The following is a 19061-nucleotide window of genomic DNA, read 5'->3' as shown; positions in this document are numbered from 1 at the left end:
ACAGTTTTTCCTCTCCAAAATTTAGCTTTATTTAGCGATCTCCCCGACAAGCTAGTATGACATAGTTGGTACCGATGGATTCATTAGGTCTTCTAGTTTCACGTGATATCAGTATATTCCCAATTACTGTACTGTACAGTACTGGTGTAAGATCCCAGTATGTTCAATACTCCCACTGCAGCCTGTTGCTCTCATATCTATTAATAGAGCCTGAATGCTAATGTGTGTGTGCGTGTGCGTGTGCGTGTGCGTGTGCGTGTGCGTGGGTGCGTGCGTGCGTGCGTGTTCATCCCCCTGGGCTTCCTCAAGAGCAGGAGCGATGCTGTGAGCTGACAGCTGATATAAACACGTCTTCATCGTTTTCTTCCTCCCCCTCCCTGGTTGTTCAGGACTATATAAGGCTGGTTCCTGTGGTCATACAGTGATGAATGGCTGCCTGCATCGGGAGAAATAAAGAGTAAACGAACATGAGATAGAAAGACAGAGACAGAGAGAGAGAGAGGTCTGGATACAAACATGAATAAAGTAAAATCAGAGAGGAAGAGAGAGCGAGATGGATTCAAAATAAAAAGCCTAATTTGGCCTTAAACATTTCTCATCCCAGGTATCAATGAAAGAATCTTCTTTATATTACATTTGTATATATACATATATATATATTTATATATATTTGTACATTGTCCCTTGACCTCTGATATACATTTGTATATATATATATATATATATATATATATATATGTAATCTTGTAAAATGTAGTGTTTGGCGAGATTTTTGAATAAATCCAGTTGTTTGAAGGAGATGTTTTCACAGCAATATAAAATAGATAATAGAGAGAGAAATATGATCTGTTTAACTTCCTAACACTATAGCTCTAAGCAGCTTATAATATATAATTAAAACTATTAACACCAAGATGTTTTTAATCAAAGGAAATATTTAAATAAAAATACAGTCATTTATTTCCTAATCATTTGAATTGATGCAAATAACCACTATAAATGACATCAACAAAGTAAAAGGATATAACATTTAGAGTTTGGAATGATGGAACTGAAAGCAGCGCTCTGTTTATTTAAAACGTGAAATTGCAGTAGAAATATTCTGTCCGTAAAATCTGTGTATAATGGTGATAAATAATCTCAAAATTGATTCATAAAATAGCATTTTGGCCATAATCGTGCAGCCCTACCTTATAGACTTTATTGATCCAGGAAATAACATATCATAACCATGGCTATGACAGTGGGACAGACAAATTTGCAAAGGGGATAGTGCAAAAAACAAGATGCATCAGCTAACACAGTAAAAAAAGAGCTAAACAAAGTGTAACAAAATATGAACCATTTAAACAGAAGGAAGTATAAAAATAGGAGCAGTATATACAGTATTGACAATAAACAGACTATTAACAAATTTGCACAAGTGGAAAATGATATTGCACAGTGAGAATGAATGAATGAATGAATGAATGAAATTCCGACTGAAAATATCAGGTTATTATCACACACACTCACACACACACAAACACACACACACATATTCTTCAACCTGCTTTTATCCCCTTGTGTTGTTGTTTTTCTTTTGTTTTCTTTTGTTTTTGTACTTTGTTATTTGTCCTTTTCTGTATATATTGTAGTCTTTTTTATATATGTCCCTGCACATGTCTATGACAATGTGCAGACAATAATTTTATGAAAAATCTGTGGTAAAAAAATGTACTGGTTGTAATGACACCTCCTGGCAGCTGTGTGTCGCTGTGTGTAGAAAACACAGCTGCTTCTTCCTGTGCTGCAGTCAGCTGATCTGTGGGTGTTAGTGCAAGTCAAGACAGGAGACTGCTTACTCTCATTACTCTGCTGTTTCACCCGAGTTCACAGCTTCAAAGTGCATTTAATGCAGGTAAGTGCCATAAACATGAGGAGGAGTTGCTCCCTCACTGAGAGCTGCTTTCACTTTTAGCCAGCAGAGGAAGGTTAGCTCAATACCTGTGCGTCCTTTATCGGACAAGCTTTGGCTTTTGCGCGATAATATCAGTTATTATGAAGTTAAAGGGCAAACTATTTGCTGTTTAACTAATTTGATATTGCTGGCTTGTCCTGCTGTATGCATGTCAGGTCTATCGAAAAGTAGAGAGAGAGAAAGGCTGAAATTAGAACTAGGTAGCTGCTAGTTAACTTCTGCAATTGACTCCTTATTTCTGCTCTTTTCTTTCTGCAGTCTTTGATCATGAAGAGCTCCAAAGAGGCCGTGCAGTCTGCAGCCAAAGAGTTCCTGCAGTTTGTCAACAGAGGAGTGTCTCCATATCACGGTAAAGTCTGAACAAACTGGGTTTATCCTTTAATTTAACAGTTTTTACAACAGGACCAATGTTCTATGTTATTATGTGCTGCAAGGTGTGGTTCTCCTAGACCCCGGGGTCAGAGGTCAGGGGTCAGCGACCTTTAATATCAAAAGACACATTTTAGGCTAAAAAAAATAATAAAAAAATCAGTCTGGAGCTGCAAAACATGTGAGCATTGTGATGAAGGTAACACAGTTTATAGTCTAAGTATATAGAATATAAGTCTAATGCAGTGAGGGCCAAAGAGACAATGTACGAAGCAGTATTAGGGCCACACTGAGGGAAAACACATCTGAGATTTACAGAATAAAGTCGTAATATTACGAGAATAAAGTCGTAATATTACGCGAAAAAAATCGTGCCTCTGAGATATAGAAGTATAAAACTGCATAAAATAGAAATACTCCAGAAAGTACAAGTACCTTGAATTTGTAGTTGAGTAAATGTACTTAATTCAGTCCACCACTGAAAGCTGACCATATACACGGACCATTAAAGAAGTGTACTTGTACATGCAAAACATTGTGAATAAGCACTTTTTGCATGAGCTTAAAAACTATGATGTAGGAGAAATTAATGTTATGTATTTTAATTAATATATGTCCTATGCTGTTTCCTCATCAGCATTTGTAGGTTAATTCAAGTGACTTTTTTACTTTTGATGCCAACTGTGACAGAGGCGGTAACAGAAATGTAAAAATAAAGATCCTTGTTGATTCTTTAACTTAATCCTTCACTTTCAACTAAATCTATTTCATTTAACTTTGCTCTAAAATGAAAACAGAAATCATTTTTTTCTGATGAGTGTGTTATTGCATCAGATCCAAGCGAAGCGTCGAATCACCATCCTTCCAGTTTGGTATCACATGTTTTAACTTGTTTGATATTAACAGTTGGTTGTGTTTGATAAGAGAGACGGATATTTGGAGTCCAGTATGAAGTCTTCCAGTGTGAGAACAAAGAGATGTGCGTGTGTCAGCATTAAGAAGGTGCCAACTTCAACAAGACGACTTTGAGCTCGAGATAAGATAACGTTTCTGCAGATGGAACAGATATTTCATAATATCTCCTACCTTTGCTCTGTGACCTCTGTTGCCCTCTGAGTTGTGTCTTAAATGAGCAGGAAAGCAATAAACTTTGTATATGTTAGTTTTTTACTTTTGATACTTTCAGTGCATTTTGCTGATAATACATCTGTACTTTTACTTTAGTAACATTCTGAATTCAGGACTTTTACTTGTATTTTTTTAGTCTGTGGTATTTGTATTTTTACTTAATTAAAAGATCTGGGTACTTGTTCCACCACTGCTTAGTTTGCAGAAACATCAATTCAGGGATGTAAGAAAAAACCCTGATATGTCAGTTTAGTTTAAATTTTCTAAATTTTCTTTTTTATCTTTGGGGGAACCTCATCGATAAAAGTGAGCTGAAAAATACAAACTAAAATACATAAAACATTAGGCACTGGCTCATGTTGCAACAGGGAAAGCCTGCCTCTCAGCAGTTTTCCACAATATCTCAGTTGGTGTTGAAAAGCTGAAAGTCATGAGAAATGGTAACAAGATGAAATTCATTTTATTGCCACTCAGCCAGACTGGTGGAGTTACTTCCAGCTTCAATGAAAAATCACTCGACTTTTACAAAACCCAATAAACGTCAGTGCAGCAGTGAACAGAAACGTCGCTGACAGCAGAGTGTCTTTTCTTCTTCTCGTCCCTGAAGTGGTTGAAGAATGCAAGCGGCGTCTGCTGCAGGCGGGCTTCATCGAGCTGAAGGAGACGGAGCAGTGGGACATCAAGCCGTCCAGCAAGGTCGGTCTGCTCTGAGATCTCAGGGGTGTAAAGTCTCACATTAGCCGCTGGGTTTCTTGAATTTAATTTTTTTCTAGCCAGCTTGGTGATAAATGTGATGTGTGTGTATATGTAAAAATTAAACAATATGCAGGGCTTTAAGTCAGGAAGTGGTGAGGGATTTCAAAATAAAAATATATTGCCTCCTTTTCTGCTGTTCAAGGAACAGATGGACATAACTAGTAATATTTGCACATGCTGTTTGTTTAATAATCCTTGATATTTAAAAGCTATCCTCTGCTCTCTTCAGTACTTTGTGACCAGGAACTACTCCTGCCTCATCGCCTTCGCCGTGGGCGGACGCTTCCTGCCAGGAAATGGCTTCTCCATGATCGGCGCCCACACAGACAGCCCCTGCCTCAGGGTGAGAGCCCGCCCACTTCCACCTGTCAATCACAATCTTTACCTTTCTTACATTCCTAGAGAGCAGCATGCTCGCCAACTTTGAGACCTCAAAAATAGGGAGGATTTCTAAATCAAAGTGGCGATCCTCCCCCAGAAACATTAGAGTTTCAGAGACTTAGTTTCCTTCATTCTGGTGAGTTTTAAAGAATGTAAATAGTAATAATACTTACTTTCATTTTACTTTTAGAGAAATCGAATAATTCGCCCCTCTGGCGTGAACCAATATTCATCAGTTTTCTTTCATTCATTCATTTGCTGCTCCTGCTTGCATTTTCTAATGGCTTGCACCACGCCACAAAGGCTTTTCCCTGCATCGAGCAAAGCCCAACTTTGGGCGCTGCGTGGTGTATAGTCAACCCGGCGGCGAGCACAGCTCAAACCGTTGAGTAGCGAGCGGTGGCGAGCAGCTCTCTTCCACCAGGACACAACATTAGGTGTAGCTCTATTGTTGTCCAGGTGGAAACAGTGAAGATTATACACGCTGTACAGTGCCAGAAACGGGTTTAGATAACGAAAAGGAAAAAAGGTGTGAAAATATGCCATAAATAAGGACTCAAATATTACCTCAAATAGAGAAATACAGGAGAATTGTGACCCCGGGAGGAAACCGGGAGAGGGCAATGAAAAACATAATAGAAGTATCAGTAAATCAGTTGTGTATTTATTCGATGAGTAGCTGAGATGATCTCTTTGTGTTTCAGGTGAAGTCGAGGTCTAAGAGGACGAAGCAGGGCTGTCTGCAGGTCGGAGTGGAGTGCTACGGTGGAGGGATTTGGAACACCTGGTTCGACCGAGACCTGACCCTCGCCGGCCGCGTTATGGTCAAGGTACCACGGTTATTATTATTAATATTATTGTCAGGACTGTTTTAGGTACTGGCACTGGAGTATGTTGTGAGACAGTTTTCTTTTAAATAGAAGCGCAGGTTAAAATGAGATGAATATAGGATGTAAAATACCATTTTAAGTTTTCAGTAATTGTTCTTCTATGGCAGCAATGCTTCAGCTTTTTCATCTGCTGACTACTTATGTGTGTGTGTGTGTGTGTGTGTGTGTGTGTGTGTTGTCCTCCTACAGAGTGACGGCCGGCTGGTCCACCGGCTGTTTCACGTGTCCAGGCCTCTGCTCAGGATCCCTCACCTGGCCATCCACCTGCAGAGGGACGTCAACGACTCCTTCGGCCCCAACAAGGAGAACCACCTGTCAGTAACAAGACACAGCAGCTTAGGGCATTTATTTAAACACTATTATACATGTGGAGTTCAGATGCACATGGGAGATGAAATGTTTTATTTTCAAATCTGAGTTTTTCCATTGTGATTGTGGGCAAAAGGAGACTTTTTACTAAATGTTAAATAAATAAAAATGATGGAAAGAAGCAGGGAGAATGACAAAAAACAATATCGCAGTATTAGGCCATCTTATTATTCAATTAATGTTTGAAGTTTAATAGAAATTGAGAGCCAAAATGTGTTTATTTTGCTCACTATCAATACAACTTTAACTTACAGCTTGGGTTTTAGCTCTTTCAGTGTAGTCAATATTTAGTTTTCAACTTCTTTGTCTGCAGCCTCTTTTAATTTGCAACCATCAAATTGCTGAGATTGCAGTTTGTGCCAACTCAGTTATGTGTGTGGGTGTGTTTTTGTCTCAGCGTGCCCATTATCGCAACCGCCGTCCAGGAGGAGCTGGAGACGGGCTGTGCTTCCTCCGGAGACGCTACCTGTGCTGCCAACACGGTAAAACAGACACATCTGGTGTTCTGACATTTGAGTAACAGCACTTGTCATGTCATGTAGTCTCTGTTAGTGTTACAGTCTCTTCTCTTATTCCTAATGTTTGCTGCTTCTTCTTCCCACACGCCACATGGCCTCACAAACGCCAGAATAATGTACCAGCTATTTTGCTTTAGAGACGGAGAAACACCAAATGATGTGTTTTTCTGCCAAATTTGCTCCCCAACGTGTTTGTAACTTCTCACTTGTATATGCAAAAGCTAGAAAATGATCAAATATATGAAAAGCTGATTTAGTTTTGTAGGATAAGTAGTGACAAAGGATGTCAAATCCAGTGAGGAAATGGAGAAAGTGATGACGTGTTGTTTCTTCCATCCTCAGGCGGAGAAGCACCACCCAGCGCTGGTGAAGCTGCTGTGTACAGAGCTGGCCGTCGAGCCTGAAGCCCTGCTGGACTTTGAGCTCTGTCTGGCCGACACTCAGCCCGCGGTGAGTCTCCATTGACTTCCTGTCACCTGGAATAATCCAGTTTAACCCCCGAGAGCAGCAGTAGTCTCAGACAACCAGCATATTCTCATATATTTATGAATAATGCAAAATGTTTATTTAAGATAAAGATGAGACTTTATTAATCATCAGAAAGAAAAATGAAGACTTTCAGCAGCACGTGTTGGTGTGGTCCCAGGCCTACTGCCTAAAGCCTGATTTATGCTTGCCTCATCCGCGAGGGTCGCATCACGCCATCAGACACGGCCCGTCCGTGCGTTCTAATTATGCGGACGCGGATGGGCGAGAAAATGTTGAACTTTGAGGAGCTTTGAGAATGTCGGTTTTGCGCGAGGAGAAACACGACAGAGTATAAACGATCCAAACATTTCCTCATCACGATTCCACCTCAGCTTATGTCCGTGTGACTGTCTTCATGGAAACTATAACCGAAGCTTAACTCGCTTCATCCGTCCTCTGTGTTCTTTGGTTTTTGAATCATATTTCATCTGTTAAGATGTTAGAATAAACTAATGGTGGAAGAAAACATCTCCACAGCTCATGTTCTTCTTCTCTTCTCTCTGCAGGCATTGGGGGGTGTGTACGAAGAGTTCATTTACTCTCCTCGTCTGGACAACCTCCACAGCTGCTACTGCGCCCTGCAGGTCAGACTCATTAGTTTCTTGTTTTGGTCTTCACCATCCAGAGAATGGGACTCACTTCTTTCTGCCTGTCTGACTCTGTTGTTTCTCAGGGGCTGGTGGAGTCCTGCTCAGGAGACTCTCTGGCCACAGATCCCAACGTCCGCATGATCACTCTGTACGACAACGAGGAAGTGAGTGTGATGAGGAACAGTTGATGCTTGGTGTGCTGTGTCCAGTGTCTCCTGAACAGCTGTTGTTTGGGGTTTTCGCACATAAACTGCTTATTTCCCATCAGCTTGTAATGATGTGATAATCAACACTGCTGCAGCTCATGTTGTGGCTCTCCAAGTTGACAAAAGTAATATTTAACTTATGAGCAGCTGTTGAAACTTGAAATGACACAATCTGTGAATCCACACTAGTTAATAATTCAGATAAATTATCAAATTAAATGTCAAATGTGAGGATTTGCTGCTTTTCTCTCTTTTATATAATTGTAAACTGAATATCTTTTTCGTTTGTGGAACCAAACAAGACATTTGTAGATGAAATAATGATGCACACTTTTCACTATTTTCTGACTTCTTGTGTTGTCATGACAGCATGTTGTGTGTGTGTTGTGCAGGTGGGATCAGAGAGCGCTCAGGGTGCTCAGTCCAACCTGACGGAGCTCATCCTCAGCCGCCTCTCCGCCTCCGCCTCCAACCTCACCGCCTTCCAGCAGGCTGCGCCGCTCTCCTTCATGATCAGCGCCGACATGGCGCACGCCGTGCACCCCAACTACCAGTCAGTGTCAACACAAACACACACAACATGCGTGCTGTTAACACACAGAAGAGTCTCAGTTGTTGTAGCATTATATGTTTGCATTTAACATTTAAGGACGTTTCTCTATTTATCTATTTAGTTATTTTAATGAATTGAATTCTGGCTGAGTTTTATTGCTGAATCACTTCAATCAAGAAATTAAAGTTTGGAAACTGTGTGCATTGAAATAGAAAAAAAATGACTCTAGTAAAGAAAATAAAATCTGTTCAATTTTGTCCAGTAAACAGGATGCAGGCAACTGAAAACATGAGAAGTTAGAAATTAGAAGTCCCATTCAGATAATGTTATCAGATATTAGTTTTCATTTGTACATTATCTCATTTTAACTCAGACTGTATATACAATAATTTATTCTTTCATTTTGATCAAATTTGTGATTTTCTTCTCAGGGAGAAACATGAAGAGAACCATCGTCCTGCTTTCCACAAGGTGAAGATATTTAACTTATTCATTCATATTAAAAAAATACAAAATACAAATACTTTTTTTTTTCAAATTTACATTTAGGGTAGCAGCTTTAAAGACATTTATTAGATTGAACCGTCCCAAATAGTTTATAAAGCTTAATTTTTGTTTTTGTGCACCGTGTGTGCTCTACTAACCACTAACTTACATAAAGTGGCTGCCAATTTTTTATATTTAACTAAAAATATATTTTTGGGGTTTTAGCTTCACAAATACAGAGACCTACCTGTTTGTTTATTATTTTATGGAATTCTTTGGATTTTCTAGATTAAGGATTATTAGATCTTAGTTGGGGCTTTATGATGAGCATTAATCAGTATTTTCGACTGTCATAAACAAAATCTACATGAATCAATAGAGGAAAAGATAGTAGTAGTAGTAGTAGTAGTGATTCTGTTGTGAAAACATGTTGGCCACATGATATAAAACAGATTAATATAATAATAATAATAATAACAAATGTAACTTTCGTTCACATTTTCCTTTCAGGGCCCAGTGATCAAGTTCAACAACAACCAGCGTTACGCCACTACGGCCATCACCGCCTCCGTGGTCAGAGAGATCGCCAGCCGAGTCAGCGTGCCTCTGCAGGTACTGCGTGCGTGTATGTGTGTGTTTGATTATAGATGAAGTGTTTGCAGACAGAGGCTCAGCAGCGTCTCTTCTCTTTGTGTCTCGAGTCACTCGGCAACATGCCGGCTGCTCCAGGACGACACAGAGAGGAAATAAAAGAATTCATGTGTGAAATAAAGACAAAGGCATTTAATTAACAGTCATTATAACACAAGACGTGGAAAGGCTAGAAACATATTTCTATTTCCAGCCTGCAAAAGTGTCACGAAAGAAAGATTTTACTTTTATCAATATTTATGAGAGCTCGATATAATCCTAGAATCCTGTTTACATGCCTCAGAATAATACGGTTTAGCTGCTGATGAATCCCTGTTTAGTGTTAGTAGACATTGCAGTGTTTCTAAACCGCCACTAGGAGGCAGATAGGCTGACTGTGGCACAGAGATGTGTTTATTCTTTTCATTTGTAATAGTTTTCCAGCAGTTTGACCTGTGACCCCTCCTCCTGCAGGATGTGATGGTCCGTAACGACAGCCCCTGTGGAACCACCATTGGCCCCATCCTGGCCGCCCGCCTCGGCGTCCCAGTGGTGGACATCGGAGCGCCGCAGCTCTCCATGCACTCCATCAGAGAGATGTGCTGCACCTCCAGCGTCCTACAGAGCACCACCCTCTTCAAGGTAACACCCGTCTGTTGTCTTTGTACAAAACAAAACCTCATTTATGAAACAGTTGTTTGGTTTTTACTCCAAACAAACACTAAAACAGGCTCACTGATGCTCAATATAACTCCAGAGTGACCAAAGAGTTGAATCAACACCTCTCACAGACAGAGCTCCATAAAGTTATGTAATACCATATTTGACAATTTTGATTAAAACATTCTCTGGTTCCAGCTTTCAGAATCTGAGTATTTTTAGTTGTTTTTTTCCTGTTTTATGTCATCATTAAGTTGTTAAGACAAAACGAGACGTCAACTTCGGCTCTGGGAACTTGTGATGGACATTTTTTGTGTATAATGTGCTCTTCATGGCATGCATGTGGACTCACTCTTAAAGGTACCTTGCTGAGTTTCTGACCATTAATGGAGCAACGTTATTACAAATGTGTGAGTCAAATCCTGCTATTGTTTCACGTTATCCCACTGATCCAACAGTGGAGAAGACTGCTAGCAGGTAACCATCAATGTAAACAATGCAGGATTTAAAATGTATATATATTTAAAAAATGAGCTCTGCAAATGTGTCATGAGGAGGGAACAGAGACGGTGTGTTCACACTGAGAGAAGATCAAAATATTTCCTTCTTCCCGGCTGGTGTTTCCTGACACTTGTGCATCACACATGTTTTCTGCAGATGGAGATTTTTTATCAGGTCTCTGTGAGCTTTGAGTAATTCAGGAATGAAATAATACATTTATCCAGATGAGTCACAAGTTCTTTGATTTAGATCTTTTCTTTCATCCCTTGCAGATATTTTCCTTTTGATTTCCCTTCCTGTCTGCTTCCCCCTGCAGGGTTTCTTCGAGTTGTTCCCCGTTGTGAGGAGCTCGCTGGTTGTTGACTAGAGCCGGGAAGAACCAGAGCTGATGGATGTCATTTTCAACATGTGATACTTCAACACATACTGATGCAAAGAATATTAACATCAGAAACCGTGTCTATCTAGACACACGTTGACGTTGAAAATGACGAATCCTTTCTTAAGAACTGATTTCTCAGTTGTAGACGATGTTGCACTCATCTCTACTGAAGCCCAGTATTACTCCAAATAAAGAAAATCACATGCAAATGCACATAACAGTAGCACAATACACTTACTGATCTTTCTTATGAACTGGAGTTGTTTAGAAAAGAATAAAATTTTGATTCAGATTTAGTGTGTTCTCCTCTTTCTGTCCGATCATAAACGAAAGGTTTCATTGTGCAGGAGAAGCTGCTGTAATTTAATTTCACCTTCTCAGTATTAATGAAACACTGTGAGGAGCCAGATGTGCTGCTATGCCAAGTGTTTGGACGGTTATTTGGCAGAATGAGATGGACTTCTTGGGATCCACATGAACCACGTCATGATGCAGCGATAGGAGGCTGGAGACGGGAACTCCTCCACACTGCAAGAAATGCCTGTTTTCACACAATCCTGTAGACTTAACTTAGAATTTTATCACCTTATGTATCTGAGAAAGTAGATGAAATAACAGCTGGATTGACATTGAAAAAATATTGTGTTAGTGTTGAGACTGTCAGTATATGCATGAAAATGCTGCGTGAATCAACACATCTTTATCAGCTTTAAGAGGCTGTTGCTCAGGGGCCCCTGGGCAGAAATGAGCTCCTGCTGGGCCCCAAAACTAGACTTTACTTCTTACTGATGATACTTTTGTACTTTTAGGAATTTAAATGAAGGAGTTTTACTTGTAATATGTAGGAGCCTATTTTAACATTAAGGTGTGTTGGTACTTCTTCCATCACAGTCATTATTCTACACTGTAAACAATTGCTGTTAATTTAAAGCAGGATTTCAACAGTATTAATCTGTTATTGCTAAAAACAGTGCTTTACTGTTAATACAAAAGAAAACCTGTTAAATTACGCTCATAGGTCGTTTTTTAACTGAACTATAATGCATTTTTAAAAAACATCACTTTACTGCTGATCAACTGTCTAAAGGATCATCAGTAACAGTTTCATGCAGTATTTGTTGAATTCTGGGACCTGATCTGCTCATGTGAGGCTTGTACATTGTACATGATTGTAAAATCAGTGAATTATCTTTATTGTTCTTCATCACATGTTGTTCTGGTTTGCATTCTGTGCTTTTAGCCAGCTAGAGACACACATTTTTGGGAAAAGTGTTAACAAATCTATTATAGCCTTTTTCCTAACAAGTGCCTTTAATTGTATTTAGTGTAACTATTCCTATGTCTGTAACCTGCTAAGTTTATTCATCTAGGCAAAAAATAATGTTTATTAAAATGTATGTAAAAACCTAAATAGTGCATTAAAACAAATCAGTAAGATAATGTAAAATAAAGGTGAAATACAGCTATATAATGTATCTTTAAACAGTAAATTAACTGTAAAATACTGTGAAATTAATTTTTAAAGAACTGTATTTTTCATTAACAGTACAAAGCTGTAAATTTCAGTGACAGTATAATGTTAATTTTACAGTAACATAAAGGCAACCCTGCTGCCAGTTCTTTACTGTTATTTTACTGGGAGATTCTTAACAGTGTACTGTAAGTAGTGAGCAGTTTTGTTATTTGCTCAGCTCTAGTCTTTAAATATTTCTTGCAGTGTGGCTCCTCCTGTGGTCCTGGTTTTCCAACCAACCCATCTCACTCTTCCTCTCTCTCTCTCTCTCACACACACACACACATGCTCACACACTTCCTGTCATCACTCCCGTGCAGCAGTAGCAGCAGCAGCAGCAGCAGCTTCTCCTCAGAGATGGAGAGCTGGTAGAAGTGCAGCAGCAGCAGCAGCAGCAGCCGCTCTCCTCCGCATCCTCCTCCTCCTCTTCCTCGTCGCTCCGGTGGATGTTGGATGTACCATGAGGTCTCCTCGGCTCTGGGCGGCTCTGTGCCTCCTACTCACCGCCTCCTGCCGGCTCTGTGCGTCCACCAGACACGGTAAGACGCATCAGATGTGATCCATCACTGATGGAGACGCTGCATCCAGGCTCTGTTCCTATAGTAACTGTTGTACTTAGCAGCGAGTTTGGAGTGACCTCATACTACTTTATGTTCCTGTTTTGATCTTCTTTATAAGGATGTGATCAGTTCTACAGTTTTCCTAGGAGGTTTTCGTTGTTTTTTCTCTAAAGTGTGCTGCAAGATTTGTGGTAAATGATGGCTTTAAAGGTCCCATATTATAAAAAAGTGAGATTGTCATGTTTGTTTTTATTATAAAGCAGGCTTAAGTCCTATATAAATACTGTGAAAGTATCGAAACATTCAATCCACAGGGAAATACACACAGCCTGTATTCAGAAACTCTGCATTTGAAACAAGCTGTCAGGATTTCTGCCCATTAGTGATGTCACAAATATACAATATTTAGACCCTTGACACAATTTTAAACGTAAACATTCTAAATGTGTCCGAGTTTATTCCTGGCTGCAGTGTATGTGAATGACATCAGCTGACAGAAAGTACACATGGACCCAAGTTGTTGCCTAGCAACGCAATTCTGTTGCAATTCCGTCAAAATGCGCTAAAACGGAGCGTTTCAGACAGAGGGTAAATACAGGTATATTCAGGCCGACAGTATGTGGAAAATAAAGGTTTTTTTTAACATTACAGCATGTAAACATGTTCTAGTAGAAACACAAAATACAAGTATGAACCTGAAAAGGAGCATAATATGGGACCTTTATGTTGCTCTGAGCTCCATATGTTCGAGTGTTGATCCTTAATATAAAGGAGGAAATCCTTTGGCTCTAATATTCCTATAATAGTGAGTTTTATTTTGGCGTGACATCCTAGTAATTCATGATCAAGATTGGCTTCTTTGTGCAGCAGATATAGATATTAAGAGCAATCCAACCTGCTAGACTTCATCTTCTATTTGTTGCATTTCCTGCTCTGCTCGCCTCCGACCTGTTTACACCGGTGTGTCTGGCTGCCCGAATGAATCATTCTGTTGTTCAGTCTGCAACGACAACAACAAACACACAAGCAAACAGCAGGAGAGAGATTGTTGGGTTGGGTTGGGATGGGTTTGTTTGAGCCAGTCATATAAAAAGTCATCTGTGTGCTGCAGCTGTGAGGAAATATAATCTACCAAATGAAAATTACCTGCAGTGGCCCTGTGTGTACTTTTAACTAATACAAATATCACAGCAAAAGTATTAGAGGAAGTAAATGTACCATGAAGCTTAATACTGCCAGTAAAAACTAAAAAATGTCAACTGTAAGACTGTAAGAATATTTTGTCAACAACAATAATAAGATAAAAGAAGTAGCCAATATGAGTCTCTAATATCATAGAAATAACCCGCCTGTAATAAATCCCTATAAAAATATTATTTAAGCCAATAATCAAATCAGAGACATGCTGTGTCCCTTATTTTAGGCTTTTTTACCCTGAGGGATAGGGATTAAAAGGTTAAGGTCACTATAACTTTATTATTTACCTCCCCAGATACATTACACATCCAAATAAAATATTATAGCAGTTCTATAACTTAAATCAATTTCTATAGGGGTTACAGTTAATATTTAAACCATAATAGACAGATTATGAGATGATGTCAGGTTAAACTTAACTCCAAAGTCCTGCTGTACTGTTTCCTTCACGCAGGAGTTGAGGAGAGGCTGAATAAATCTGTTGCAGTGTCTCTGCTCTCCACAGATATCAGACAACATACGGTAGCATAGAAAATATAGAAAACCATCAAATGAAACCAGTGAAAGAAGAGCTACTCATCTGTCTCCCCGTTTTAATAAAGACTTACTGTTGCCTAAAGCTTTGAAAGTCAGTAATCGACTCATTAGGTCACTATAAAATCTTAATATCCTCAGGTTCAGTCTTTGAGGGGCACAGTTTCATAACTGACAGTTAGTTTGTTTTACAAGATAAAAGATCTAGTACTGATCCACAGGTTTATTGTGTGAAATAGACGATGTTAAACACTCCAAAAACATCAATTAATGCAGCTTTTAACTAGCTAATAAAATGATTCATAAGGAAGGCAGTAAGCCCATCATTAATCAGACTAAAAGAAAATAATACAGAAAGAGATTTTTGTTTCCAAATTATAACAGAAAACGTTTTGAGACTCTGAATCCCTGTAGGAATATTACAGCCACATAATAGCACATCTCAGTTATGACTCATAGCTGACCTCTCAGCTCCGTCTGCTCACACTTACAACAATGGCTTCCTGTCGCCTTGATGCTCTAAACACGGTACACTGTTTCAGCACCACGGACAGAGACCATTCTGAGTGTTTCAGTACCACGGACTGATACCAGTCTGAGTGTTTCAGTACCACGGACTGATACCAGTCTGAGTGTTTCAGTACCACGGACAGAGACCATTCTGACAGGGACCAATCTGAGTGTTTCAGCACCACGGACAGAGACCAGTCTGAGTGTTTCAGTACCACGGACAGAGACCATGAGTGTTTCAGTACCACGGACAGAGACCAGTCTGAGTGTTTCAGTACCACGGACAGAGACCAGTCTGAGTGTTTCAGTACCACGGACAGATACCATGAGTGTTTCAGCACCACGGACAGAGACCAGTCTGAGTGTTTCACACCACGGACAGAGACCATTCTGAGTGTTTCAGTACCACGGACAGATACCATGAGTGTTTCAGCACCACGGACAGAGACCAGTCTGAGTGTTTCACACCACGGACAGAGACCATTCTGACAGGGACTAATCTGAGTGTTTCAGTACCACTGACCGGGACCAATCTGAGTGTTTCACACCACGGACAGAGACCATTCTGAGTGTTTCAGTACCACGGACAGAGACCAATCTGAGTGTTTCAGTACCACTGACCGGGACCAATCTGAGTGTTTCACACCACGGAGAGAGAACATTCTGAGTGTTTCAGCACCACGGACAGAGACCACGAGTGTTTCAGCACCAAGGAGAGTGCCCAGCAGAAAATAGTTGAATTTTCATCATAAATGTCATTAGAAAAGGGGAAAACGTGATTCAGAGAGATACAGGGATTATTAACATGTCTGTAATCAAGACTACTGACAGATCCAAGTCTGTACAGTTAAAGATCGATGAGGGTCCAAATGGGGGTCGAGTCTGAGTCGAGAACAAATCCGAGCCAACCGTTTTTAGATTTTTTTTAAAATGTGAAAGGGAAATCTGCCCTAAATGTTGCATTATGTTTCTTACAAGTTAACCATAAAATTATGAGCTATTTCCACACATTTCTGCGTAAAATGACACGTTTAAAATGAGGATACTTGTTTGTTAAAAAGGAGTTTACATTAATATCAAAGAATTGGGGAAGACAAAGACGGTAATAGGCGAGACCAGTAGCAGAGACTGTGACTAAGTAGTACAGGATAAGAGAAAAAAGACAATACTGGAGTACTACAGTTGGTCTGGAAGATAGGAAAAAATAATGAAAAACTCACAAAAACCAACAAATCTCTGACTTCCTGTCTGTGACTCTCAGCTCCAAGCTCATTGGTTCCAACTGAAGACGTAAATCTTTAAAAACACCTCACAAATATAATATATACACATTTTAGTAAAGGCTCACTGCTGCTCACTGTAGTTTTTAAACAAACAAACAGGGGGACATTTTTTTATTTTCATTAGCGGATTAAGCCACATTTGTATCTTAGTAGTAGGGTGAGTTGCTGTAATGTGGGACACCCATGCTCCAGTGGGTGTAGGTCTTCCTCAAACAAATAAAAGTCAATACAAATGATTGGTTAACACAAGCTGGGGTGTCATCAAATGTCCAATCACAGATTAGGGTGGAGCAATCTTAATGTTAAGGGTATGAATTTCTAGCTAGTTTTTATCAGGATATGTTTATGTTTTTTCATCAAAACTATTATAATATGGTGTAAATATACTCTATATATGTTATTTCAATGACATTGTGTTCCACTTTAGGAAATATGGTTTTGAAAAGTGGGACAGGATGATTTGCCTAATGGTTATTTAGAGGTTTTTAGTTTTCTAATGGGTTATCTAAGATATTTAAGGTGAAGTGCAAATTATATTCCATAATTGAGGGTGGCTGCATCTTTTTTGGTTTGATTAGGACACATCCTGGGGATTTCGGAGTGGTACTGGAGTCTGAAATGCAAAACATGTCCCACATTAGGCTAATTCAGCCTAGTATTCGTGGCAGCAGGACGCTGTATGTAGGATTGAGTCAGAATAAAGTACAGTGTGTGAGCCGATGGTGATGAAGGAGCAACAGTGAGGCTCATTGATGTGTTTTTAATGGCCCAGAGGAAGAAGCGATATCAGGCTAGCCTTTAGGTTGACAAGAAGAAACATATAGAGTATCAGCAGACTTGTCCTTTAAATACTGCATGTAGTGGGCTCCAGTCAGAGTGATTAGTGTGCATCGGTATAAAGGTTAACTGAGCTGAGGAGGGTTATAACCTCGCTGCCTCTGCTGCCACTCAGCCAGGTTTTATTCTGCTCCGTCCTGGCTGACTCATCCCACCTTAAATATCCTCTGTCAGTCCGCAGAGCAGAGGACGAGCTCGCTCTCACACAGCAGCAGCCACAAATGCCAGCAGCACCATTATGAAAATGACACTGGATTCAATCTGGCACGCAGTTAATGGACGATAGAAGTGAAGGCACAGAGAGACTGATGATGATGATGATGATGATGATGATGATGGGAGGGAGCTGGTGATGAGTCAGCCTGATTTTCTTCACATAACCTCTTCCACGTAAAACACATATCAGACTAGTTGTTCAACAATGTGTTTATTTGCTTAGTTGTTGTTAGATTTTCATTTAAATGCCAAATCTGTTATGATGAGTTATGATATGAGTCATCCTGCAGATACAGCTCTATATATAGAGATATACTAGTTTTCTGAGTGTTTGAAGTTTAGGCAACTGAAGCTACATGGGTACAGGTAGTGAAAGATCATGGTAACGTTGACTGTAAGACAGAGATGGGATGTAAACTCCAGTTTCCTGTGTCAAAGCTACTTAGATTATGTTTTTTTATCAACATATTGGATCATAAACTTCATGTGGTATTTTTAAAGACTCATTTATATTCCCCCGCTTTTATTGACCTGTAGCTTTGAGATACTGAGGTCCAAACAGGACGTGATGATGGGATGAATTTATGTGATTCACGATGAACCAAACCTTCAAAATGGCTCCTAAAGTCTCCCTGTAGTGATGATGGAAGGAAACAGATTTATGGTTTTATTGTGTTGGCTGCGATCCTGCTCAGACGGAGCCACACCTTCTCAGACAAGAAAAACAAATCTCTCTCTCTCCCTCTCTCTCTCTCTCTGTCTCTCTCTCTCTCTCTCTCTGTCTCTCTCTCTCTGTCTCTCTCTCTCGTCTCTCTCTCTCTCTCTCTCTCTCTCTCTCTCTCTCTCTCTCTCTCTGATTAGTTTTAGATGGAGAAGAAAGATGTTTGTGGGTTAAAAGCTGGAGGATTTCCCCTGAGAAACGTGAAGACCTGCTGCTGACTCTGAGTCATTTTCATGGCTTTTCTGGTGAAATTGAATCAAACAGGAGAGTTTATTGCTGAGTTTGTTTCTATGACTCCCTGGATTAAAACGCTTTTCACTGCTGCAAAATCAACCAAAATTCTCCCACTGAGTCAGTTTTATCTTCTAAATGAACCTTTTATTTTCTTAAAACAAGTGGAAAATATAATTTTAACTTGTTTGCAATGCAAATCAACTTGTTTCCTTTTTCTGTTCAAAGATACAAACCTTAATTTCCAGAAAATTCTCTGAGTACTTGTAGTTTTGATACTTTAAAGGTACTATATGTAAAAATGTACATGTATTAATTGCTTTGTATTGCCAATGTGTGAACGGATTGTAATGTACCTTCAAAACTGAGACTTTCTCGGTTGCTTATAACCGCCTGTGGACTGATTTCTATGTAAAGAACTCGGGACGGTTTTGCTTCGTAACGTTAGCTGATGAAGTACTTTGCAAATGGCGAGCTAGTTAGTATCATGGCGATTGGACATACAGATAGTAACGGTGATATATGATTGTACTGTAGTGTTACGTCACTGTT

At 39.6% G+C, this 19061-nt stretch overlaps 2 protein-coding genes across 5 annotated transcripts in view; both read left to right on the top strand.

Annotated features, from left to right (window-relative positions):
• The first annotated feature begins 1758 nt into the window (after positions 1–1758).
• On the top strand, positions 1759–11199 carry dnpep (aspartyl aminopeptidase). The gene is made up of 15 exons (XM_074627808.1): positions 1759–1900; positions 2219–2309; positions 4065–4153; positions 4443–4556; positions 5299–5424; positions 5674–5798; positions 6251–6335; positions 6714–6821; positions 7406–7483; positions 7573–7653; positions 8088–8248; positions 8680–8719; positions 9245–9346; positions 9839–10006; positions 10842–11199. Exons 1-15 carry the CDS (start codon positions 1895–1897, stop codon positions 10890–10892), a joined length of 1425 nt encoding a protein of 474 aa, XP_074483909.1. The 5' UTR covers positions 1759–1894; the 3' UTR covers positions 10893–11199.
• A 1371-nt stretch (positions 11200–12570) lies between these two features.
• The window catches only part of ptprnb (protein tyrosine phosphatase receptor type Nb), a 29661-nt gene continuing 23170 nt past the window's right edge, over positions 12571–19061 (top strand). For 2 of the 4 annotated variants that reach the window (XR_012593059.1, XM_074627804.1), the window contains exon 1: positions 12575–12959. Coding sequence is in view for 3 of the 4 variants with exons in the window: in XM_074627804.1 (XP_074483905.1) it covers positions 12881–12959 (79 nt within the window). In the remaining variant the exon portion in view is untranslated. Of the gene's footprint in view, positions 12960–19061 lie in introns of all 4 variants that reach the window. The other 2 variants (XM_074627807.1, XM_074627805.1) reach the window with 2 other exon arrangements.

The sequence above is a fragment of the Sebastes fasciatus genome, chromosome 24 (genome assembly GCF_043250625.1).
Source record: "Sebastes fasciatus isolate fSebFas1 chromosome 24, fSebFas1.pri, whole genome shotgun sequence".
NCBI classification, from domain to species: Eukaryota; Metazoa; Chordata; class Actinopteri; order Perciformes; family Sebastidae; genus Sebastes; species Sebastes fasciatus.
Note: the sequence above shows the minus strand (reverse complement) of the source record. Positions and strands in the feature narration are given on the sequence as shown.